The 26,843-nt window shown below is 36.6% G+C and overlaps 1 protein-coding gene across 1 annotated transcript; it reads right to left on the reverse strand.

Annotated features, from left to right (window-relative positions):
• Positions 1-24,436, reverse strand: mRpS35 (mitochondrial ribosomal protein S35). Its single transcript, XM_081727783.1, has 7 exons — positions 24,181-24,436; positions 22,916-23,003; positions 17,493-17,704; positions 15,386-15,525; positions 11,144-11,323; positions 8,553-8,772; positions 1-498 (listed from the first exon to the last, which is right to left on the reverse strand). Exons 1-7 carry the CDS (start codon positions 24,299-24,301, stop codon positions 401-403), a joined length of 1,059 nt encoding a protein of 352 aa, XP_081583909.1. The 5' UTR covers positions 24,302-24,436; the 3' UTR covers positions 1-400.
• Positions 24,437-26,843: the final 2,407 nt, after the last annotated feature.

The following is a 26,843-nucleotide window of genomic DNA, read 5'->3' on the forward strand; positions in this document are numbered from 1 at the left end:
CTTTCTTTTAATCTTTTAATATAACTGACAACAGACAACGTATGAAACACAAAATGACAACATTAACTGAACTTTTATTATACATCTTCTAAAATACATGTCCACTCTGCTTTTCTGTCAAAGTCCTGTACTGTCATATGCACGTAGAAAAGTTACATATATACGTGGATAAACATCTTTCTACAATACATTGGTGTATATACATATGAAAGCACAGAATTTTTACAAGAAAACTGAAGATTCCATTTGTTTTGTACAAGGACGAATATTAATTAGCAACTTAACAGAAACATCTACGATCAGTTGCGTACGCTATTGTCAAGTTTTAGTTTTCAGTTATTCAATACACTGTCACTAGAGTTCAAGTAACTGGATTCTTCTTTCTTAGACTAACATTGCGTCACGACGTTACTTCACCTACAAGAGCTTTCTTGGCTGGAAGTTTTAACAATTTTAAAGTCGCTGCTTTGTAACTGTTGATTGTATACAAATCTTCTCCTGAAATAAACGATTTGTGTTAATTATCAAATACCCAAGTACATAATACACTAAAAGCACTTAATATGGCCATAACACATGAGCCGTTCCGGGCAGTATCGCAGAACTTAAAATAAATAAATAAATAAAAAAGTAATCTGAATGGTCGGAAGTTACATTTACTGTATATACTACAGTCCAGAAGGTATAAGGTCGTTGGCTTCCCGCGCTTGGACTTGCTCGTCACTGGGGATGTGGTAAGAGGATAGCCAATCACTACCCACCATTCACCGCGCTCAGCGAGCCACGAGTAACCAAGCTGGCAACTCTCCATAAACGTCACTACAACTTTTCGCGGGAAACCAACGATGTTACATCTTCCGTACTATAGCATCTAAGACGCAAAATTTCAGGTATAAAATGGGGGGCGCGTCTTGGAATCGCATACAAAGTGATAGTGAAAGTTTATGTTCAGACAGTGACAGTGCTTCAGCAGGATGTCCTCTGTTCACACTGTAAGATAGTACCTTCGTTCTCTTTTTAATCTTGGCATTTCAATGTTTAATTTGAACAAGTTGATCCGTATGCTTTAATATATAGTCTTAAATTCTGAGTTGCTTCACTGAATATCCAAGATAAGATGCGTCTTAAAACTGAATACAAGAAATTGGCACAACTTTTGAAGTTTCCAAATGGGAGTGCGTCTTAGATGCGAGTACATACGGTAACCTGGTAGTACCAATATCCAACTGTTGTGTGTCAGGCGATTCTCGTACCTATATGTACAGTTTGTGTAAGTAACTCGTCTTTCCCTTAGAAAATCTTCTTATTGTTCACCTCAACCATAGGCAACATTGAAATTTTAAAACTTTTCTCTCTCTTGGGAGAGCTGTTTTATAATATAATAAGATCTCTTCTTCGTAATTACATCTAGATATTCTATCCTTGGCCTTCCTCTTCCTGGTTTTCTTTGTCTTTCCCTCTACTAGCACGGTGATCTAATCGGACTGCCAAATAAGATAGCAAAGCATGCTGTTTCTTGTTTTTCCTATTATCTTTATGATCTGTCGTCCTTCATTAGCTTCCTTTAGTACGTCTTCATTCTTTTTCCTTTCGGTTCATGATATACGCAGCATTTTGCGCCAACACCACATTTCAAATGTTTCCAGCGTGAATATTTCAGCTTTTCTCAATGTCAACGTCTCTGATCCGTAAAGCGCCATGGTGCATACCAGAGTCTTAATAAATCGTTTTCGAACGACCAACGACTCATTCTTGATGTTAGTAGTCCTCTTTTCCAATAGAATGCTCGTTTAGCCTGCGCTATTCTTGAACTTAAGTCTTTTACACTTCTTCCGTCTGAGGATATTAGACTTCCTAATGTGTTGGGAAACAGATTTAAAGAAAAAAAAAAAAAAAAACAAATAGATAAGATAATCTGTGGTTAAATGAATTTTAAGAAGATGAACTATTAAAATGTTTTGTTCAAATAACTTGGCCTAAGGGACAAGATAAACAAAATAACAAGGCCTCTTAATTGTGAAAACCATGATAAAGTGGGGGATATAAGGAGAATCCAGGTTGGCTAAGGGGACGGAAGCAGCCAAAGACGAAGGAAAAGTTATTCAGCTATGTGGGTGAGAGGATTCCACCTAACATTCATGTAAGACCTTTTTACTCTTTGTAAAATCTTAGTTAGAGAAGAATCTGAGCCAAGTATGGTCTCTCGTGTATAATATTTTGTAGTTACTAAATTTACTTTATTTTAATGTAATTTGATTGTGTTTTTGCATTTTCATATAATCTCTTTCAGTGTTAATAAAGTTTGCTTACGTGTATAATATTTTGTGTTTACGAAATTTTCTTTATTTCAATGTAATTTTATAGTGTTTTTGCATTTTCATATAATCTCTCTCAGTGTTAATAAAGTTGCTTGCTCAAGTATAATTCCTGGTTCTTATACTTACTTCCTCAGAGAAGAGATAAGAACCATTATTTTTAAATTGACTTTAGTAAAATACTGACTACCGATACTCAAGAATGTTGAATTACCAATTTTATTAATCATGGCTCCCCTGGCGATATGCTAATGCTCAGATTCTTTTTTGGCTAGATTTTACATATTTTATACCAAATTCTATTTTTTGTTAAATTTTTTTTCTCTATTTCTTGGTTAAGGCTGATGGGTTTCTCAGTGCAATTATTTTTATAAATTTAATATCCTTATAATTTTTGTTTTGTTAAGTGATTCCGTATGCCGTTAACGCGCAGTGCAGTTCAATCACGGAAATTAGGTGTAAACTTCACCAATATGCAGTCGGTTACAAATAGTCTTACTAATTCCTGGTTACATTCCAACCCCCCAGCACCAGCTCCCACCTCACAACATTTCTCTCATCAAATTAACAATGTTACATCAAGTCCTCAAGTTAATGGATCGCCCTTAACTAACATTTCAAACCTATCCGTTGTTAATTCCCCAACTCACAGCACAGGGCCGACATTATCGGCCACTTCACCACCCACACAAGGAAATTCAAGTGATCCCACCATTCCCATACATCCAAATTCACTCAACATATTTTCGGCTACCCCGTTCGAAAGAGCAGACCTATTCCTTACTAACTTTGAGCGTACAGCAAAAATTGCGGGTTGGAGTAAAGACAAATTGTGTTCCATCTTTCCGTTATGTCTTGCAGACATTCCGCTGTATTGGTACAAAAGTACTAATTCACTTTCCACCCTGCCATGGAATACACTTAAGGATAAATTCCTAAAGCAATTTGGGCCAAACAATTTACCGCTCTCCGCAGCTGAAAAATATAGATCCAGAGTTCAGGAACCAACAAAGTCACTCCTCCATTATTTATACGCCAAGAAATACTTGGCCACTCAATTACATCACCCACCCTCCTTGTGATTCCTATTCTCGTTTATTCCTTTACGAATTCTTTTTTTTTTTTTTTTTTTTTTTTTTATAACATGATTCTCATTATTTTGAATCTAATACATTCTGTGATAGTGTTAAGTAGCTCACTGCCAGGACAGATTTAAAGAAAGAAAAAAAAAATATGGATAAGACAGACACACACTAAACGGTGTTATTCGAATCCTGTACTATTTCAGTGGGGGAATGTGTTGGGAAACAGATTTAAAGAAAAAAAAAAAACAAATAGATAAGATAATCTGTGGTTAAATGAATTTTAAGAAGATGAACTATTAAAATGTTTTGTTCAAATAACTTGGCCTAAGGGACAAGATAAACAAAATAACAAGGCCTCTTAATTGTGAAAACCACGATAAAGTGGGGGATATAAGGAGAATCCAGGCTGGCTAAGGGGACGGAAGCAGCCAAAGACGAAGGAAAAGTTATTCAGCTATGTGGGTGAGAGGATTCCACCTAACATTCATGTAAGACCTTTTTTTACTCTTTGTAAAATCTTAGTTAGAGAAGAATCTGAGCCAAGTATGGTCTCTCGTGTATAATATTTTGTAGTTACTAAATTTACTTTATTTTAATGTAATTTGATTGTGTTTTTGCATTTTCATATAATCTCTCTCAGTGTTAATAAAGTTTGTTTACGTGTATAATATTTTGTATTTACGAAATTTTCTTTATTTCAATGTAATTTTATAGTGTTTTTGCATTTTCATATAATCTCTCTCAGTGTTAATAAAGTTGCTTGCTCAAGTATAATTCCTGGTTCTTATACTTACTTCCTCAGAGAAGAGATAAGAACCATAATTTTTAAATTGACTTTAGTAAAATACTGACTACCGATACTCAAGAGTGTTGAATTAACATTTTTATTAATCACTAAGTAGGGGAACGTCTTGACGTCTTCGATTTTCCCTCCGCCTAGCCATACGTTTGCCTCTTCCTGTCCTGCTTTTGTGCACTTTATCGCATTGCTTTTCTTCTTATTTATCTTCATTTTGGCGTTTCTTCCAGTTGGTCGTTCAAGTTTAAAAGTGCTTCCTGCAAGTCCTTTTCGCTGTCCGCTATCAGTACTATGTCATCAGCGAACCTTATTGTGCTGAAAACCTGGCCATTTACTTTTACGCCTTTCTAGTTTTTATCAGAGAATTCTTTCATAGCCTCTTCTATATAGACGCTGAACAGGAGAGATGAAGGTCCACATCCTTTACTTATTCTTGCTCCCTTCTGATCTCTTCTTATAACAGCTATCTGGTTCCTGTAAAGTTAGTATATTATTCTTCTGTCTCGGTTACCCACCTTTAAACTCTTCAGCACTCTGAACATGTTATTTCAATCTACGTTGTCAAAAGCTTTTTTCTATATCTACAAATGCTGTCACAATTGGTTTGTTTATTCGGATGTGCTGTTCCATGATCAACTGTAGAGTTAGTATTGCTTCCCTTTTTCCCCTGAATCCAAACTGGTCCTCCGACAGCCGTTCTTCGATTTTCCCTTCCATTCACTGTGGATAACTTTGCACAGTATTTTTGACGTATAGGAAAGCAAACATATCGTTCTGTGTTCTTCGCATTTCCGTGCACCTTTTCTTTTCGAGATAGGGACCAATATGCTTTTCTCGAAGTCTCTTGGTATTTTTCTCGAGATGTACATTTCATTAATAAGATTAAATAGTTTCTTCTTTGTTGCTATTCCGAGATTCCTAATCACTTCCGTTGGTATTTTGTCTATTCCTGGGGCTTTACCATGTTACATTTTCTCCAAAGCATTGTTAAATTCGAACTCTAAAATTGATGGTCCTACTTCATTTTCATCGACGTCTTCTTTCTTTTCTATCTCTTCGTTCATTCTGTTTCCTTTGTGGAGTTCTTCAATGTATTCCTTCTATCTTCTTATTATCTGCTCCTCTTCTATTAGCGTTGTCCCGTCCTTGTCTATGATATTGTTCGTGCGTTTCTTTTTTTCACCGAACTGTTTCCTAACCTTTCTATATGCTGTTTCTATATTGCCTTTGACTATATTTTCCTCAATTTCCTTGCACAAGTTGTTTATCCAATTTTCTTTGGCCTTCTTTACTTCTTTGTTGATGTGATTCTTGCACCTTCTGTATTCCTTTCTTCTATTTGTTATCTTGAACTGTCTTCTTTTCTCCATCATTTCCAATATTTCTGCTGTTATCCAGGGTTTATATTGGGTTCTCGATTCTCTTCCTATGTGCTCGTCGGCAGCTTTTTGTAATCCCTGCTTCCATGGCTTTCCATTTCGAGTCGATGTCATCACCTGCTAAAGCTACCATAGATGTCTCTTAGTCTGTCGCATTTGCAAATTCCCTTTTCATGTTTTCGTCTCTTCTTAGCTTGATTGTGTTCTATCTTTTGTTTGGTGCTACCACTCTTTTCCTCTTTAGTCGGAGTTCGTTCTTCATCAAAACTAAATTATGATTATGAGTCAACGTCTGCTCTTGAATAACTCTTACTGTTCTTCATTTGATTTCTAAATGCTTTTCGGACAGTATATAGTCTATTTGGTATCTTTTTTTGTCTACTGGTCTCGTCCATGTGTATCTTCTTCTTAGTGGTTGTTCGAAGAGAGTTTCGTTACAATCAGATTAGAGACTTTCCAGAAATCAACCAATCGTACACCTTTTGCATTCCTTTCTCCTAGACCGAAATTCCCAGCTACATTCTCTTCTTTGCCTTCGCCGACTACTGCGTTCCAGTCATACATGATGATTAAGTTGTCCTGGTCTTGACTTTCATCAATACTTCTCCTATTTGCTCATAAGTTTCTTCCTCATCTGTGTAGCTTGATGTAGGCATATACACTTGGATTATCATCATATTCCTCGGTTCTGTTGTTATCTTCAACATTACTATCCTTTCATTGTATCTCCAGCTGCTTATAATTTTCTGTTCTACCTTCTTATTCAAGACAAACGGACTCCTGCTGTACCGTTTGCAGCTCCTGAGTAAATCATTCTGAAGTCCCCCATCCACATGTCTCCTCCATCAGGCCACCTAACTTTGCTGATTCCCAAGATATCTATCTTCATACGTTCCAATTCTTTCTTCAGGTTCTCCAGTTTTTCACACTGAAACAGTGATCGCACATTCCAGGTTCCTGTTCTGCACGGGTTTCGTTTGACGACGACCGAGAAGGCCCTGCTTTGTTTCCCTCCACTGCCGGGGACAACCCTCTGTGAAACAGTAGTGTCGTATTCCCTAACATTACTTTTTCTTATTTTTCTTTCCATGTTGTTTTCTAGGGACTGAGAAAGGTGGTGGTGTCCTAAATTCTTCCACTCGCAGTGAAACAGCCATAGAGGACATCCTGTCCCTGCCTGTTTTTGTCCACATCTGAGCCTTGCGATGTCAATCATCTTCAGCCTCAGTGTGGTAATGGTAGAGTTACCCACTACCATAACTCTCTTCGTCTGGCTCCTACCCTAAAGACCTGTCCGGCATGAGAAGCCCTCTGATAGCGAAGCTATCTCCAGCATAGCTCTTGGGGTCACTAGAGCACGCAATCTCCCCCCCCCCCCCACTACGGCAAGGTGGAGATATAGCGGGAGGGCCTTAGAAAATACACTCTGAAAATAAATGGATGATTATTTCGACCATTCGCAGTCCAACTAATAAGATGAATTTTCAGAAAACGAACTTTGTTGAGTTCGCTCTTACGTTAATACTCGGAACGCCTCATATTTATTACATTTATTCAGCTTCCATCCATAACATTTTTAAAAATTAATTTCATTGTTATTTTACGGAAAATAATGGTCAATTTGGCGGTTAGAAATAAAAATAAAAAAATATCGCACAGAAGAGCCTTGTTTCGTTTAAAATAGGTGCTTGGGACCCACATACCTCTGCGGACTGTACTTCACTCTATTTGTACATACAATTTTTAACAAATTCTATGGGTGTTCAACGGTTCTTCTATTTTATTTGCACTTTTATTCTCATAAACTCTATTACTTCTTATTAGAAGATTTAAAATGGTTTGAAATATATTTAAGAAAAAAATCGAATAAGATCATAGTTTGTATGCATTTTTTTATTAATTATTCTTTAAATATTTGCAGAAAACTCCAATGTAAATTTATATTTTCTTTAAAAAATATGTTTAGTAATGTGCCAATTACAAGTTGCTTGCTTATGCATGAGGTCTTACCAGTTACTTTTACTTCTATTAGATACTGTAGTCAGTGGTTAAAAGCGACATGGAGTTAGTAATATAGTATATACTGTCGTGGACACAAATCAGACTTTTACACGCTCGATTTTTCTTTAAACAATTTCGATAACAAAAAAAAAAAAAGCCTTAAAATTTCCTACCTTATATTTTGACTTACAGAGCATGATAGGGAGTAAAATTAAAAATAAATAAACGATGTTGCAGCTACTTAATTTAATTATTTTGTTTTCCGGAACTAACGTAAAGAACAAATGGATATTTATATCACACTATAAAAAAAAATATTAATATGAACAAAATGGTACAATATTCTCATCTGTAGTTTCTTTTCTATTTCTCTTACATTCATGTAAGTATCTGTTTGTACAAGTAAACTCTATTGATAAAGACTACGGTGACAAAGGGACATACATTGAAATTACAGGAAGCAGTTCTTGTTCGTTTTATAACTGTTGATTAGACATATTGATACATGTCACTGTTTCATTCTTGCCTTAAGAAAACAAAAGACATATTCAACTTGTGCTTTGTAGCTTTCTACTCGACGTTGGCAGTTACGAGCACCAACTGATCGTAAGAGATCCTAGCTAAAGGCAGTCATCCAAGAGTATATCCTATTTCAAGATTTTAGTATAATTAACAAATGCTTCTACATTTGAACAAAGAAAATAAATAAATAAAATAACGTTAATTAGTTAGTTAGTTAAGCAGTTAGTTACTTATTTAGTAAGTAGCTCATAAGGAAATAAATAAGTTAGTATGTAAATAAACAAATAAGTCAGTTAGTTCCTGTTCAGTGTGTCGTTTGGGTTAACAGAAAATTCTGTAACCGGCAGAATAAACAATGAAATACTCAATTTAGTCAACCTTCTGGTATAACCTACAACATGTATATTTCAAATATACCTTAGAACGAGTGAAGCATATAGTTTCAACTCACCGTTATTAATAATGTTTGAAACTGCTTGACTATACGTGGTGACATCTTCAGTCTTCAAAACATCTGTATTCAGACTCTCCTCCTCGATATTTAGGGTGTCGTCCGTATGTTCTTCCTTCCAATTTAATAATAGGAGGGTAGACTTGCGTGATCGATTTCTCTGCCAATCATAGTACTCCATATCTTCTTCACTTTTTGTACTTTCCCAAGGTTCGATTTTCTGGAAAACAAATAAACAATGTTAACAGTTTAAGGTTTTACACAAACTTTCATGTGCAAAGTCTGCCACATATTACTGTATTTGTCGGCATATAAGACGCACTGGTGTATAAGGCGCAACCATTTTCAGTTTTCAATTTTTAGGAAAAAATATTTTCACTGCATAATATGATTTTTAAAAAAAAAATAATATAGTAAAATGATATATTAGCAAGGAATATATGGGCGTTTAGAGAATAAGAAAACCAAATCCAATTACTGAAGTCGTAATAATAATAATAATAATAATAATAATAATAATAATAATAATAATAATAATAATAATAATAATAATAATAATAATGATGATGATGATGATGTTTGTAATGGTACGCTTAAGTACATGAAAAAGTTACGTTATTCACAAGTTATGTGTTTTCTTGTATAGGGTCCGGCAAAAAGACCTCCCGTATTTGAAGAGGGCACTGTATGAGTTGTGGTGGGAATATGGCGGCGGAGGGAATATCGATCGATAGTGGTATACGTGCCATTTTCAGTAGTCGCAATGGTGTGGCACAGTGAGCATCGTGCGTTTGTTGTGAAGTATATTCGTACTATTGGCTCTGTGATTACTACTCAGCGAGCATTTCGCATTCGGCTCGGACTTGGTCTACATGAGGATAGAAAAACTATTCAAGTTTCGGTATCAAACTTTAGAGTATTAGGTTCTGAACTGAGAAAAAAAAAATCACCTGACCGGCCTCAGACCGTAACAACGCTGAAAATGTCGCGCATATGAGAGCGTCTATCTAATCTCCAAATCGTTCAGAATTTAAACAGGTCTACCACGCGATTTTCTTTTCCTCAGTGCAGAACCTGTTGCTCTAAAGCTTGAATAGTTTTTCTATCTGAAACAGAATCATGTCGACCAAGTTCGAACTGAATGCGAAATGCCCGCCGAGTAGTAATCACAGAACTACCATTACGAATATACTCCTTCACAACAAACGCACGATGCTCACGGCGATACGCCATTGCGACTACTGGAAATGGCACGTATACCGCTGTCAATCGATACTGTTTCCGCTGCCGTATCTCCAACACAACTCACACAGCGTCTTCAAATACGAGAGGTTTTTTTGCCGGACCCTTAAGAACATTATAAAAATTATTTACAATATTTGGACATGAATCTTTAAACTCTCGAAAGAGCTTCAGATGAGAGATCTTAAAGACGAAATACGTCCAAAATGACCAAAAATGGACTCCATTCCCTTGTGCACAGAACGCGGAATATGCTCACGAGACGAGAAAAGGTAGAAATTTTGTGATGAGGGATTAATTTTTAGGGACAAGACCTCACTTTCACGACGTTCTAGAAACAAGAAGCTTCAATTCTTGTCTTGTGTGCATCCCTAAACATTTGTGAAGTTACCAATGCCTCACGAAATGCAGAATTGTTTGCGTATCCAGCAATATTTATGGTACACACGTGCCGAGAGAAAAGTATACAGTCTGTGAAAACGGCGTACAGAGCAATTGTATCCAAACTGTAGTTACTGAGATTTTGAACCGTAAGCAACTAGAATGCTATTGTATAGTCAGCGACAAAAGTTCTTTCTATTTGGTAAAATTTATTTTGGGAATAGCTGGAGCGTACAACGATGGCATGGCAGGAACGTACAGAAAATTACATTCTTTTTTAATTTACTGAGAACTGTCCTCAAATTATCCTTCCATTCTGGTTATTTTACGGAACTAACTTTTGGCGCTGACTGTACACCGTAAAGAACCAAGAAAAACATCAAATAACACAGAATCGAGAAAATGTATTGAAATAACCCAGCTCTCTGTCCCGCCGTATAAAACATATTACATTTTTGGATTTATTTCCACGGGGAAAAAGTGACTGTTATACGCCAGCAATTTGTAACGTAAAATAATTTGTGAACTCTTGAAGCGGATAAGAATTAAAAATGAACATAGTTCGGACAAATCTCGTACAGAACTTCGTCACTGATTTATTTCACATCTTATACTCCTCTACTAATTGTTTCTATTTTTTCTTCATTCTATATTGGCAGTAAAAGTTTGACAGTCAATGAATGGCTGAAATCTAAAACCCTACAGGACTGAGTATTTTTCCCCTTTATTTACAACATTGATCTTCACACATTTATATCAAAAACTTAGAATTATTAGATTAATACGCTGTTAACAATTTAAATAACAAGTATCTTCATCGCTCAGGCACGGAATTAATTTTTTACCTAAACTTATTGACATATCAAGTTTTAGTATTTAACAGTGAAGTTTCAAGATTACTGAATATAAGTTGAAGGGTAACTTTGACAAAATAGTTCGACTTAAAAAGATGCACTCATTAAACTCACCCATGATTCATGGAATAAAGCAGTCAGAAGATAAACTCCATAGTCGTAGTTCTGTTGCCTCATGGGACATCTTTCGTTCACTAACGTTAACACATCGGTTTTTGGATCGTATCTTTCGCCAACTAATCGCAGGAATTTGTCCTTTGCATGATAATCCAAAGGAAAGTTCTTCAATTTTACCTGAAAATTGAAGAATAAGTAACTACAGACACGAGTGTACAGAACATGTGATATCTTAACTTCACGGATGCTCAGTTTCATTCAATGAGTAAAGTATGGGATGTTTGTTAAAGGTCTCCTCTGATTTAGTTGTAGTTAATGTGGGATACTGAAATTTCACATGTGTATTGATGCATATCTCTATAATACAAACTTCATCTTTTTATTCTTAATATTTTGTGTATTACAGGCATCGAACTGAACTAAAGTGTAAAGATGGATCGAACTGAATCCTAAGTGCTGATAAAGTTGAGGGGCTGTACACCAAAGGAAACATCTGAGGAGACGAATTAAACTTATGGACAGGATCTCCATTATATGAATCTTTCTTGTGTGGTTGGATTTCCGTGCAAACGGCCCCATTTTAGGACGACCTCAGTCCGTTATTGGGCAACAAAGTCGTCATCTTGGAGGTTCGCCGCATAACCATTCGCCAACAATCTGCAGACTTTCACAAATAGGATCTCCACCATGTGCATAAAGCGATGGGAAAAGTGTGTGGCCACTGGAGGTTACTATGTAGAGAATGACTAATATCTGTACAAAATATCGTTTATTTCAGCCAACGGTTACTGGGTCAAGAGAAATCTTTAATGAACACACTATGTAGATTTTTTTTTTTACTAGAAATATCTCCACACAGGTTACTAGGATAAATACGTCTGGTTTATACGAATGTGGTACCAGGGGCGTAACTAGGCTGGGGTAACCGGGCACCATAAGCTCAGGGCGGGGGACGGGGGCGCCAGCTGCGTCGTGAATCAACGGAACAGTAAATGTGAAATTGAGTCAGAAAAAAACTATTTTTGGGAAAATGAAAAAAAAAAAAAAAAAAAGAAACAGAAAAGAAAAATAATACAGAGTGCTTCAAAAACAATGACCTGATTTTAAAAGTACATATGTATTGACAAAAACACACTACTAACATGTGATAAATTGCAAAATATTCACAAAATCTTCACCCAAGTTCTAGCTATGCTATTACAAAATGAAATGAAATCTTTAAGTTTTACGTCCCACGCTTATGCCGGTTAGGCTAAAGGAGACGGTGATAATGAGAGATGAGTGAAATGGTGGAATGAAGAAAGTGGGAGGAAACGGGAGAACCCCGAGAAAACCCACGAGCACGGTGTTTGTCCACCACAAAGTCCACACGGCGCGAGCTGGGATTGAACCAGGGACCCCAAGCACCGAAGGTGAACGCTCTACCACTGAGCCACCGCGCCCCCCCTATGCTATTACAAATGCTCTATGTGTCCATCAGCAGCAGCACCACCACTTCATCGGAAGTGTGAAGCCGACCTGATTTCGTCCCTTTGCACGGCGACCAAATGGAGTGCTTGTGAAGGGAGGAGTTTGATGACACTAAGGAAATCTACAATCCTGAACTGCAGGGGTGTAGCCAAGGGAGGGCTTATCGGGGCCGGGCCCCCCCAAATGGTTTCCTGGCCCCCCCAAATGACCAGCCTTTAAAACATCATAGTAAAATTATCTCGCTTCATTCATTTAAAAGTAACAAAGTTTATTGACAATTAATAATTTATGGTAAAATAGTAAGGAGAAATATTCTTTTTTTCCATACCGATCGAAAAATAGTATAGTATCTCTTCCTTATACCGATCGGAAAATAGGATACTTTTTTGTGACAGCAGATTACACAATCTACTGCAATTTATCTTTGACAGTTTGAAGACAAACGTTTTAACAAGGTACTATAAATACAGGTATAAAACAAAGGTACTAAACTGATTTGTAAGTACAGTATATTTTTATATGCTTTAACAAGTGTCTTAAAAGACATAGAGGATGGAAAATTTGGTGAGAAACGATGTTATTATTCAATTTGGATTTCATTCGCTCTCTCTTTTATCTCTACTCAGTGTAATAAAATTATTATTTTTTTTAGTCACAAATAATAAATATTTTTGTCAGGAAACCGTAAAGAAATTAAGTGAAATTTCAAAGAAAATCAATCTTGTGTAGATAGGTTCTGTATACAAGGTCTTAAATTTAAATATAAAGGTAACCAACAAAAGTTTTGTTGCTTTTTCACCCACCACCTTCGAACATCGATATGTCACCTAACCTGGAAGATCAAAAATAGTCCCCATCAGCATCGACGACCTTCTGAAAACGTTCTGGAAGGCCATGGAATCCATCGCGGTAGAACTTGGTGGGCCGTGAAACGAAGAAAGTATCAGGTGCATTTTGGACTTTTACTAGGGATTTGAACTGGCGTCCTCTAAGGTGATTGTTCAAAGAATGGAACAGGTGATAATCGGACGGTGCAATACCCGGGGAATATAGTGGTTGTAATATTGTTTCCCATCCAAGGCGGAAAATGGTGTCCTGAGTCATCTTAGCCACGTGGGACTTAGCGTTGTCCCGTAAACGAGGACCCATTTGCAATTCAGAAGCGATGGCTCCAGAGTTTTGAGTTTTTGTTGAGCACAGCTCAACTGCTGACACTACACAGTTGTATTGATACTCTGACCAGCTGGTAGCAGTTCCCGATGCACGATGCACCAAACACACAGAAGGACCTTATTCTGGTACAGTGCTGGTTTCGGCTGTTTTGAAATCGGTTCATGGGATACTAACCAATGATGACGGCGCCGTGTAGCTTCGTATAGGACACACTTTTTATCACATATCAACGCCCTGTCCAGAAATGGCTCCAAAACAGTAAATAAACACAGGCGACTGCTGCATTGCCTTCTGGCCCGGAGTCAAAATATGTGAGGCCCATTGACCCAACTTGTAGTGCTTCACAAGTTGATGGATGTGCTGCCGAATGGTTTCTCCACACACTGATTTGTAGTGCCAGTTTCTCTTTGTACATGTGTTGGTCTTCTGGCATGTGGTGTTTTCGGATGTTTCGTCATTGTCCTTAAACTTGTTAAGCCATCGCTGCAATGTCCGCGTCGTCACGACACCCTCACCAAAGGCCTGGCATATCTTCTGTCTCGCTACAGCGGTGTTTGACCTCCACTTGAACTCGTTCAGCTTACATGCTCTTATGACGCTCTGTGGATGTCCCATGTTCCCTCTGTCTTTACGCAAGTTCACGGTGTGTCTGAATTGCTACAACCAGGTAGTATGTTGGATATACCCACACTAACAACTGACGTTCGCCTTATCTCCACTCGCATTCAACTCACGGTGTGAGGTCCAATTGAACAGAGATCTCCCACGAAAAGGGACAGAACTTTCTTGGTTACCTTTATAGTTATGCACCAAAGTATAGCGTTTGGCCCCGGGCAGTAGTTCTTGATTAAGCATAATAAAAACTATCTTGAATATATTTTATGTATAATAATAATAATAATAATAATAATAATAATAATAATAATAATAATAATAATAATAATAATAATAATAAGAAGAAGAAGAAGAAGAAGAAGAAGAAGAAGCTAAAATAGTGTTTTTAGTTTACCAGAAGAAAACCAAAATTTTCCTTTCTTTCAGGCCTCAAAAACACTAGCAGCAACACTTTTTTTGGCTTTGTACATTGTAGCTGCCCCCCCCCTCAAAAACGACGGACCCCTCTACACAAACCTGCTGGCTACACCCCTGCTGAACTGAAACATAGCTGTAGCCTTACGGCATGCCTAGTTTGCTTCTGAAGAGACCCAACCCTGCTCAGTAGTGGCGCATGTTGGACATGTGACACTTGCAAGCAAAACTTGACTGTTAATGGTGTGTGTTTCACAGTTCAACTGTGTTACATTTAGAGGATAATAACGGACTCGAAATTAAAATAATTGTTAAACAATAAATCAACTTTCCTATTTAGGCAAAAAGATGGTGACTATAATAATAATAATAATAATAATAATAATAATAATAATAATAATAATAAAAATAATAATAATAATAATAATAATAATAATAATAATAATAATAATATAATAAAACCTCGCTGCTAAATTAAAACTAAGTGTAATCACTATTACTGACGGAATTATGGGTGCATTAACATTTATACTAACATTTTTTTAAATTCAAGGTTATCCTCCTTACCTTAAAAGACACTATTCTGGCTAAAGGATCTCTTATTGTAGGAGATGAGTGGCAATAATCAGATGAGATAACTTCCAGAGGAAAATGTCGTTCACAATCTTCATCCGTCTTAAGAGCAGCGGGCCATGTGGTGCAAAATTCTATAAAACAAGAAACAAAAATTACAAAAGGAACTAAACTAAAGCAATGTTATAACTTAAATTAAACTCAAGAATGCGTGTAGATGTTTATTAATACGTCACCTGAAACAACAGAATTAATAAAACAGGCTACAAACGTTCTGGTTTCTTATAGTTTCATTAAAGACGACACAGTACACTTATATTCTTCTGATAAAATTATAAAAGGATTCTAGCGGGTTCAACACGTGGAATGGATCATCGCATGAAAAGGACTACGATTTAATGAATCTTCTCAAATCGAAAGATTTTAAATACGGTGCATCTGTTATTTCGAACTATTAGTGCAAATGAGACTTCATTTGTGTATTTAAAATGAAAATGAAATGAAATTTTTAAGATCTCACGATTGTACCCTTTACGCTAAGGGAGACGATAATTAAAGCAAGTGAATTATGATGAAAGAATTGGTGGAATGAGAAAGTGAAGGAAAAGGGAGTACCTCGAGAGAACATCCACGGACACCATGTTGTCCACCATAAACTTACTTGGATGGAGATCGAACCAGGGATCCGCCGCACCAAAGGTAAGCAGTCTACCACTGACCCACCATGCTCCCTTTTTGTATTTAAAGCTTCTATAATTATTATAAACTATTCGCTGAGATGATGTTTTTTATTATTTAGACGCTTCAGCATGTTTATTGAAGTTTAGTGTCCCTTTTCAGCAGCGAGGCTATATGAGGAGTGAATCTGCAGTTGAAGGTGGAATCCGAACTACCATAATATGTTCAAAGTTTGTAATACTCTCCCATTGGGAATCAAACTGGAGACCCTATGCAGCAAAGGCACATGTGCTACCCACTGAAACATCGTAAAGGGTACTTTTCAGTAAGTTGCCGGTAAGCATAAATATATCGGTATTTTTTTTTTTCACATGCAAGTGAAGACACAATAAGTGATTCGTTCGAAATAGACATAGTTCGAAATAACAGAGCATGAATATTAGTATATTTGAAGCAACGAGGTCGTATTATATTTGTTACAAACTATCTCTCTGTTCTCTGATTTTATTACATATATTCCAACATACTGAACACTTTCTGACCTTCAGCTTCATCCCAAAACACATCTACAACACAAATTTTCACTACTTATTTCTTTGGCACATACATCTGATAATAATAATGATACATTACTAACAACAGATCATAAAATAACCGGCTGACTGTGTTATTCCCTATAGAACTAACGTAAAATATTAACAAAACTTGCATAGTCATCTCAAGTATTGCCGTTGGGCTGTTGTTTATAACTGCATCAGAAAATGTTCCAAAGCACCTTTAGATGAAGGGTCGCTTTTGTTACCCAAGACCCTAACACGCTACAATCTTCGTGGTGGTTAAAAAAAACTCAGTTTCTCGCTAGGGATGATCTTTTGCCACTCGAATTTAAGCTCCTTTATTTACCAAAAACGCTATACTTCCCTAAATAATTTACACTTAACGATCAGTGGCGGCTATAGCGGGTAGGCACGGGCCTATCCAAAAGTTTTGAAAAATATATGAACGCTAAAAGATACAAAAAAGAGTAAATATATTTTCCACTATTTATGTTAATGGTAGATAATTATTTAACAAACAGCATCAATCACTACTGTAAAAGTAATTTCCTACTGTCATTAACCAATCAAATGTATATATGTATCCATAAGCAAGGGAACGGGCCTACCCAAAATTAAAATCCTAAAGCCGCACCCTGTCAACGATTGATACCAGCATCAACAAACGGTAAGAATTATTGTCATTCTCCATGCTAGTTAAAAATAAATACATAAAAGTATCGCTACAAACGTTTTCATCCCGTATTCTTCATAATTTTCGCTCAAATTTTCTAAAGCAAAATGAAGTAAATATTTCAGAAGGTGGAAGAAATAGGAAAACGAAGAATTACTAATGAAAAAAGGAAAAGAAGAAAAATTCAACTTACTTTTCAATGCTTCACATTGCCTCTTAACAGCGGGTGGGGTTAAATGAAGAAAATTGGGTATTTTCATTAGTTCAGCATTTCCAAACTTTCCAGGTGGAACACCTTTTTTGGAAAATCCCTGCCGCAGGGGTAATGGAACAACTGCTGGATGAAAAGATCGAGGGCCAGGCCACACACTTGGCCAATCCTGATCAACAGCCATTTCCTTGGACCTGCAACAGAATTAGTATTAATGAGAACATTTTACCAGTCAAAACGCCTGATAATGTACAAACGGCAGTTCGAAATCATAATGTACAAACACTATTTGAAATATAATATTTATGATTTATAAATATTATGATGATTTATTTTAGAAAGCTAACTATCAATCTTTTCGCTATTTGCGAACGACAAACCAACAATGCACAGTGCAGTACTATTATTATTTGTACTCGGTAAATGAAACATTAAATACTTTAATACATTCAGTGCTACTTGTTTACAAACACCGATCTTTTCCTACTACTCATACAACACTGTGATTTTCAAAATAGAAAAGAACCATACTCACTACCCGGGTTTGTAATCAAGTAATTTTACTTTCAACACAACTAAAACCTAAGGACCATGGTAAGTAGTTTGGTGGCTAGAAATATCGGATCATTCTGAATAAGGTGCTTCGGTGGAATGGAATGGTAAATGTGTATTGTCTCTAGTTTAGTTGCTGATGATTAAATCAAGTTTTTGGTATATATGGAGCATTTTAAGGTAAGTGGAAACCATCTGAATTAAGAGGGGTCGAAGACAGTTTAGAGAGCTGAAAACTGGTGCTGTCCGTATATCACCAATTTATATGCTGCCTGCCCGGTAGTAGCCTCTTCTACTAGTTTAATTTAGTTAAGAGAGCAAATAAAGCTATCCAATTATTAGACTCGGGTATACTACCGTTTAATTATATGCCTGCTTGTTCTTTTGTGGCTTGATGTCCCTTTTCACCACTGATACTATTTGGTACGTAGAATCTGAACCGTGTGAGAGTCCACCGGGAATAGACCAATTGGAGTTTAATATTCCTTTTCAGTATCACGGTACTGCTTAAACCCCTCACAGGATTTGTATCCAAGGCAAGTGCAACCACCACGATTGAACAAGGACACAGTAAGCATGTAAGTTTACCCTTTGGCCATGAAGGAACATCGAGAAATGAGCACCAAATGTGGGAAATGGTAAATATTTAGCACATAGGAATCCAACACAGCAAAATGAAGATAAATAAGAAGAAAACCAAACGAATAAAGTGCACAAGAGGACAGGAAGGAGAAAACGTATGGCTGGAGGAAAAGAAAAATCGAAAAGAAAAAAAAAAAAATTAGTGAGGTCTAACTTCAACATTTTTTGGTGAGCTTCTCTTTAACCCTAGATTTCTGAAGTTTTACACAAACAATCAGTGGACCCTTTAGTTTTTATCTCAGTTTTTTCGGATCTCTTCGTCAACACAGAAGGGGTTGAGAGGGGCTAAAGGGTAAAAAAGGGATATTTCTTGACCAAAAATCCCACTTTCACGATTATTGCTCCGCTCGGGTACATGATAGGTACATCTGAGTGGTACTTCCTGAAAGCCTACTCAATTTTGAACCAAACGATGTATGAATCATTATTCTACGATAAGTAGGGACGTGTCATGGATTTTTTACATAATATCCTTTTTGTTACTACTGTAATTTGGAGCGTTTTGCGCGCTTTTCCCACATGGGAAAATATTTTTCCCGCCCTTAGTATTGAAGATAGGAGATTGGTATTTGTCACAAGTAATTAGTACCATAAGTACTATTTTTGCAAGTGATTCCCAGATATGTATGTTTACCTAGGTCCGCACCAGAGAGCACCAAAATGGGAAAAAGGGATTTTCCCCTAAAATCCCTATTTTCCTGAATTTTTCCCTTATTAGGGTGGATCAAAAAAAACTATTTTTAGTTTCCGAGTTGCTATACCGCGGAACAGTTGTGGTTAGTAATGACTTGAAAAAAAAAAAAGTGTCTAAATCGGTCAATATCTTCCGATCGCGCAAAGCGTCTGAAAAATTTTAAAAAGCATGAAAAATTTAATGTTTTCGTACTTTTTATGAAAACAAAATACTCTCGTATTTTTAATGCTATAGTGATAAAACGTTGCAACTAGTAATATTTAATAAGAAAAACACAGTTGTATGTTTTTAGGGAGTATCTTCCGATCGCACACAGCGCACGAAATTAACAGAAATGCCTCTCTTTTGGTAATTCTCTTTAATAATTTTGAAACAAATTTTCAACGAAGATCAACAATGGGCACAGAAAAATCAGTATTATCTTATGATAACTTGTCTATTGCTAAGCACACTGCAGACTAGTGCTACGTTCGTCGCTCAATGCTTCCCAACGTGGTAACAAATAGGGCGGAAAGTCTTTGAAAATAAAGATATTTACAAGCTGCCAGTCTTTGTTAACCACCGGTTGTGGTGGTGCTGAATCTGTGATGTCGCGGTGCTTGGAACATGAAAGCAAGCCGAATGAGGAAATATAAGGCACTCAAAGTTACATTGCTTCATTCAAGTACAGTGCACACGGCACCATTATCTTGTATCCGTTGTTGTATCTCATTGCCACTCTTCAGCGAGTCTGGACGAGTTTACGTAATACGTATGTCTCTGTGCTGTGTGAAGTGCATTCTGTTGATATTAGTCTTTTGCAATACTAGCATAGGACGTTGTACCATCTGTTCTTTTCGCTTGAGAAATGGATTGATCAACGTCAAAGAAAATAAAGGGACAGTCCTTTGAGTGTCCTATTTTTGGCCGTCCGAGAGAATTTTTACCAAATAAACTTCCTACATACGAGGATGTGCTACGATGCTGTTTTGAACAAAGATTCGAGTTAGCAAGAAAGCTCAACAACACAAAAGTGAGATTTTCAGCTGTTAACAATACAGTGTCACAAAAAGTGAAAGAAATTTTTGATAAGGCCTCAATACCTACAGTTTCGTATTATAGGATTGTCCAGCTTGTCAGTGCTTTCTATGATAAGTATTGGAAACGTAGGAAATCTTACAATTGAAACAAGGAGAAGCCAGCCTTCAAGGAAAAACTTGAGGACTTCAAAAGACAAGAAAGAAAACTCTTTTATGTTTCTGCCTGCAAGTGTGAAATGAATGTGTTTTGTTCTTGTGGGAAGACCACAGACCTGTGTAAATGTCCAATTCAGATGAACTGTACGTGTGAGAAATCTAATAAGATTCCTGTCATTGAGCGAAAATTCTTATATCTTCAAAGGAAGCATGGGTTAGGAAAAATTGGTGCTTTGGATCGGAAGGAGACATGAAAGTTGAAACGTAGACTTGAAAGAAGAAGATATACTTTAAATAGAGATGACCCTGATTGTTTACTTGAAGAACAGCCAAATTATTCAGCCGAAGTGTGTTCTGAAATTGAACCTGAATACAAACCAAATGACTCTGAGAAAAAGGAATCTCCATTTCCATGGCAGATGAGAATTAAACTAGGCATTAACCTGTGATCGATATGGAGTCAGTGACCGAGCAGGTTCTGCTATAGCATTCAGTGTGCTAGAAGACTTTGATGTAATAACCAAAGCAGACACGTCTAGGTTTATTGACAGGTGTAAAATTAGAAGGGAAAGGGGCAAAATTAGAAGTGACTTGCAAAACAACAATGAAAATGATTTAGATAAATTGCGTGGTCTTTATTTTGATGGAAGAAAGGATGACGTCTTGGTTATAGATATGATTGAATCCAAACAATTTCGTCATACTATTAAGGAGGACCATTACTCGCTCATCAAAGAACCTGGTTCTGTATACACTGGCCATGTGTCGCCGGGCTCTGGATCTGCTAAAGACATTGCATCCAGCATTGTGTCTTGCCTTAATGAACAAGGAATTTCAGTGGAAGACTTGGATATCATCGGTTGTGATGGTACTAATACAAATACTGGCTGGAAAAATTGTGTTATTCGTCATCTTGAGATCCATGTTGGGTGACCTCTGCAATGGGCTATTTGCCTACTCCATTTCAATGAATTACCTTTCCATCATCTTTTTCAACATTTGGATGGAGGAACAGTTGGCCCCACATTTTCTGGACCAATTGGAAAGAATCTAAGCGGGTGTGAGAAACTGCCAGTGATAGATTTTCTACCAATAGATTGTGTAATTCCAGAAGTTGACAGAAATTCTTTGAGTAAAGACCAGAGATATCTTTTAGATATATGTCAGGCGGTCAAAAGTGGCCTATGTCCAAGTGATTTATCAATACGTGATCCCGGACCACTTTCACATTCCAGATGGCTCACTTGTGCAAATAGTCCTCAGACTGCAAATAGACTATACTATAAGTGAAGCAAATCCTTCAAATGAGTTAAAAACCATAGTGATGACTTTCATTTTGAAATCTTACATGCCAGTGTGGTTTGAAATTAAAAACAGCAATACCTTCATAAGTGGACCCATTCATGTATATAGAACAACTGAAACATCTCGATACTTGCCTGACAATTTGAAGCAAGTAGTTTTCCCCGTCATTGAAAGGAACTCGTTCTTTGCCCACCCCGAAAATCTTTTAATAGCCATGATTTTTGACGAGAGGAGGCACATTAGAGAACTAGGGCTTAGAAGAGTGTTGAAAGCCAGGCAGTCTGATTCGAAAGGAAAAACCATCAGAACCCTTCTTACTCCAACTGTAAATTTTGAAGCCTCAGATTACATTGACATGATTGACTGGAGTGAAGCCAAGTATTCTTCTCCACCTCTCATTCGAACAACTCTTTCATTCAACGAGGTGAAATACCAGACTGGGATATCAAGAACTTCCCCTGCCATACGCAAGCCGTGGAGCGATGCGTGAAACTAGTTACAAAAGCTTCGCTCAAAGTATGCGAATCCAAATCAAGAGACGGCTAACCACAACTTTTCCGCGGTATAGCAACTCGGAAACAACAACAACAACAACAACAACAAAAAAAAAAAAAAAAAATCGATCCACCCTAATATATATATATATATATATATATATATATATATATATATATATATATATATATATATATATATATATATATATATATATATATATATATATATATATATATATATATCAAAAGTTGTTTTAAGGGAGATTTGCAATTCTTTTGGTCATCTCAAAATGTAGCTAGTTTGTTCCAAACTTCTTAATAAGCATTCCCCTGTATTTTTCTAATTATCTTCTAGATTTTTTTTTTTTTTTATTCTTCTAGTTATTTTGGAAATCGTAAGAAATTAAATAAAAAGAAGATAACGACCTTTCCACAAAACTTCTGGTGCCCATTAGCCCACAACAGACGATGCATAAAATATTAAGAAATAGAATTGGTATTTGAAAATATTCAGAAATTGCTCGATTACTTAAATCTTACCTTGGAGGAAGTGCTACTGGTTTTCTCGCTCTTCTCCTAGGGGGCGCTTTTATTTTGGTCTGCTTCAGATCTAGCACCCTAAACGTTTCTGAAACAGATAAATATATTAAACTACAGTAAAGCATCTTTAGAAGGAGTAAGCATAATATAATTATACATTCTACGCATATATATATATATATATATATATATATATATATATATATATATATATATATATATATATATATATCGAGAAAGAGAGAGGGGCCGGGGTAATAAGAGACAAAAAAAAAACACTCTTGCGTACAGTGTACAATAGCTGTATTTTATAAGTGTAGCGTTACTAGTGTGAAAGCATTACAAGTCCTATTGGAACTCGTATTCTTGTATAAAACTCATGTGTTTTAAGTACCCTCACTCTCGAATATACCCACCATCACCCACGCACGATCTCCCTTCGGACGCACCTCCGCATATGCCACAAGCTTCGCCCTGCCCTAACTCGTTTAGATAGCATTCGTGCTTTCAATAGGACAGTTAGCACAGGTGGTTTGTTTTTCCTCTAATTTTTATGCCATACATCCGGACGCTGAATTTATACACAAATCGTGGTGTTCCCCTTGAATGTCATTTCCGTTAAGTATGATAATGTCATGTCACTTAGTGTAATCTTCTGGAGGACTAGAAGGAAATTAGTGACTTATAAGTTGCAATAATCATTTCGAGTAGTGTGCCTAAAATTGATCTACACGGACATTTTACCTCTAGTGATTGTGAAAAGAGCCCAGCCCTGCAGTATTCGACTGCTTTCTCACTTTGCGATGGGACAAATGCCATTATAAAAGTACATAGTTAAGGTAGGAATAATTATTTTTATGACTTTATTGTAATTCTGACTGCATCTTTACTGTAAATCTCCTAGGCATTTGCGAAGCAGACGCCAATCAAATATTTTTTGGTGCATTAGTAGGCTGTTTTGACAAAAGAACATGGGAGGGTTCTAGAACACAGCCCCCTCCCCCCATATAGGTTAGTAGCGAGATTGGTTCCTCATTGCACCAAAGTTTAATATTTAATTTACATAGTATTGCCAAGCGAGCGTCAGCGAGTGAAGGCGGGTTGGAGCCCCACAGGGCACGTTGTTTTCCTTCTTTATTACACTTAAATGGGAAAAGAGACCTGTGTTTTAGAACCTTGCCACCGAACATTCACTTAATTGTTACGATCTTCTGGCTGTCTGCACATAATTTTATTATATGAAAGTAAGCATTTTAAATGAGTACCTTCTTCGTTTTCCTCAGCAGTCTTCGGTGCATGTGACATTGTGCGACATATAATTCGATTACACAACCCGTTATTCACATTCTGCACGCAGGGACTATAAATTCTGATAAGAAATGCCATCTTACTTGATTTTCGATACCAAACACTAATACTTCACAATTACATTCCTATTAATGTTTATTTAAAATGTTGAGTAAATAGTTTTCTGCAATACTTGCACATTACCAATACAATAGGATTACGCTATTTCCAATTTCACTTGTTTCAGTGTGGTACAGAGTTGCCAGTATAGAATTATTGATTATGAAAAATTCTGGTTTTCTATTCTGATCACTAGCTCAATTAGCAGTAATCGCAGGACACATCTTAAATCATGTAAATAGTGCAGTATGTCGTGTCATCAAAATAGCTCCCGTAGGATTTGCTTGCTGAAATTTTTTGGATGTTTTTGATTGATTTTGGGCCAGGCTGTCCGAAAATTACGTGGTGCAAATTTTCAGACTCCTACTCCCCTTTCTGGGGTCATTTTGGTTTCGGAGCTAATCCTACACCTATCTCGGTAATAATGAAGGGTTTTTCAGGATCTTATTGATCGTTTTAGGGTTTCAGATTATATCGACCCCATTTATGATAATTTGGAAGTGACCTGAAGTAGTTTTATCACTTTAATCAATTTCTAGTGTTGCTTAACGTCAAAATTTAAGGTTAATATGAAGTTAACGAGTAAGAACCTAGTCGTGCAGTACCATTTTTTTTTTATGGTGTTTTCAAAAATGGGAAAACGTTTGGTGCAATCGTTGTATTAATTATACATTCATTTCTGTTAGGAGATTTAAACTAATGTCAGAACAAATAGAGGAGAAAGTCTGAGCTCTCAGGCAGTACCAACGATCGGCCGCTACACGGCGCGCTTATCGCTATAGACGAAAGAAAGGAATCTACTTACCACTCGGCAATCAGCTGGTAGCCAGTTTGGAAAGTTTGCGATGGGATTTCGCAGTCTTTGATGATTGGAGCTCTCTTCTAAAATTCCTTGCCGTACAAAAAAAAAAAAAAAAAAAAAAAAAAAAAAAAAAAACTTCACTTAATGTAATGTATAACAAGTTTTGCAATAATATTAATTGTATGTTGCACAGAACAACCGACTTCCGAAGTTCGAACATCAATATCTGAAATAGTATTTAAACAATCAAAAAATACATCACCCACATGCTACGTGTAGACTTATTTTTTTCTGCAATGGTATTTTCCACATGTGACAAAATTCTATATACACTTTTGGGTGGATACGTTAAGTAGTTCCTTTTAGTTTTGGAGCCATAGTCCTTAATCAATGTTAACTCTGCTGCATTTGGAAGGTCTATTGGATCTCTATGCAACAAAGTCACACATTTTGTACAGTTTGTCACTTTAGAAATATGACGCACAACATACCCAGCCAAATAGAACACTAAGCACTCGCTACTAAGATTCACCCCGGTCAAAACTGGCATCGTATTTTCCCAATCTGCTATTTCACTATCGCTCTCCTTCAACACTATTTTGCTTTTTACGATAGATTTCGCATCTTCCTTTATTTTCTTGTTACGCAGTTCTGTGTCTTTAGCCAGAGTTCGCATTTGGTGCACGAATGGTGTTAATGGTGCGTCTGTCATTTGTTCACAATCTTGTCTAGATTCCAGAGCCAGTTTTGTAGGGACGTAAACACATTGTAGCATATGCAATTGTAAAAAGTCTATTGTTGCTAGATGATCGTCACAGCTCATGGATCGTAATATTCCAAAATGCCGTTCCAGGGGATCTTGTGTAAACTTAGCTGTCAAAACATCTTTAACCCTCTCTTCCACAGATATTCTGACGCTTCCAAAGTGCTTTGAAGTGTTACTCTAAATGACTCTTGTGTCCTTTGAGAGTCAAACGTGTTCTCGCTACTGCTAAGAATGGTATTCCATTTTTGCAAGACGGAATAAGATGTGAAACAATTATAGAGTGCATTTTTTTTGTGTTCTTGCATTCAGGGCGTCAATCAAACTATTTACATCTCTTGTAAATTCTTCTGTTGGTTCACTTCCCGTAAGTTCTTCTACCTTAACGACATCTCTGTAAAACTTCATTCCGTTTGCCATAGAAGCACTGAACAACTGAAAAGCCATTCGTACATTCATCCTTTGAAATGAAGAAGGATTTATATGAGAGGAAGTCAGTTTGGGACAAACCCTCATTCCTGCATATGCGGGTGTAATGTCAGTTTCATACACTCGCCTATAAAAGTCGTAATTCACGTTCTGGTTGCAGTAAAGAGCTTCTCTTTTGTCGTGAAAATAATTTCTCATACATTTTATTATATGAACAGCATCCGAAAAGGCGCAAAGTTTTCTGGTTTCGTCAGCACGATTAGGAATTCAGCATTTTAAGTTTCCTTTTTGTCCACAAATCCCTATACTTCTTCAAACTTTCTTGTTTGTCTGACTACTGTCTTGTTTTATCATGTCACACTGATTAAAAGGCATATCCTAAGATGCTAAAGGAATGCAAAATTTATGGGAAAAATCAAGGATATTATAAAATAAAGCATCTGCCCATACTATTAACTCAATGAAGCGAAAAAGCCAACGAGCATAGGTACATTTGACTGGCTATTCTTGTTTCCGCCAACGTCTGA

This window comes from Thermobia domestica, chromosome 10 (assembly GCF_964235325.1).
Source record: "Thermobia domestica chromosome 10, izTheDome1.hap1.1, whole genome shotgun sequence".
Taxonomy (NCBI): domain Eukaryota; kingdom Metazoa; phylum Arthropoda; class Insecta; order Zygentoma; family Lepismatidae; genus Thermobia; species Thermobia domestica.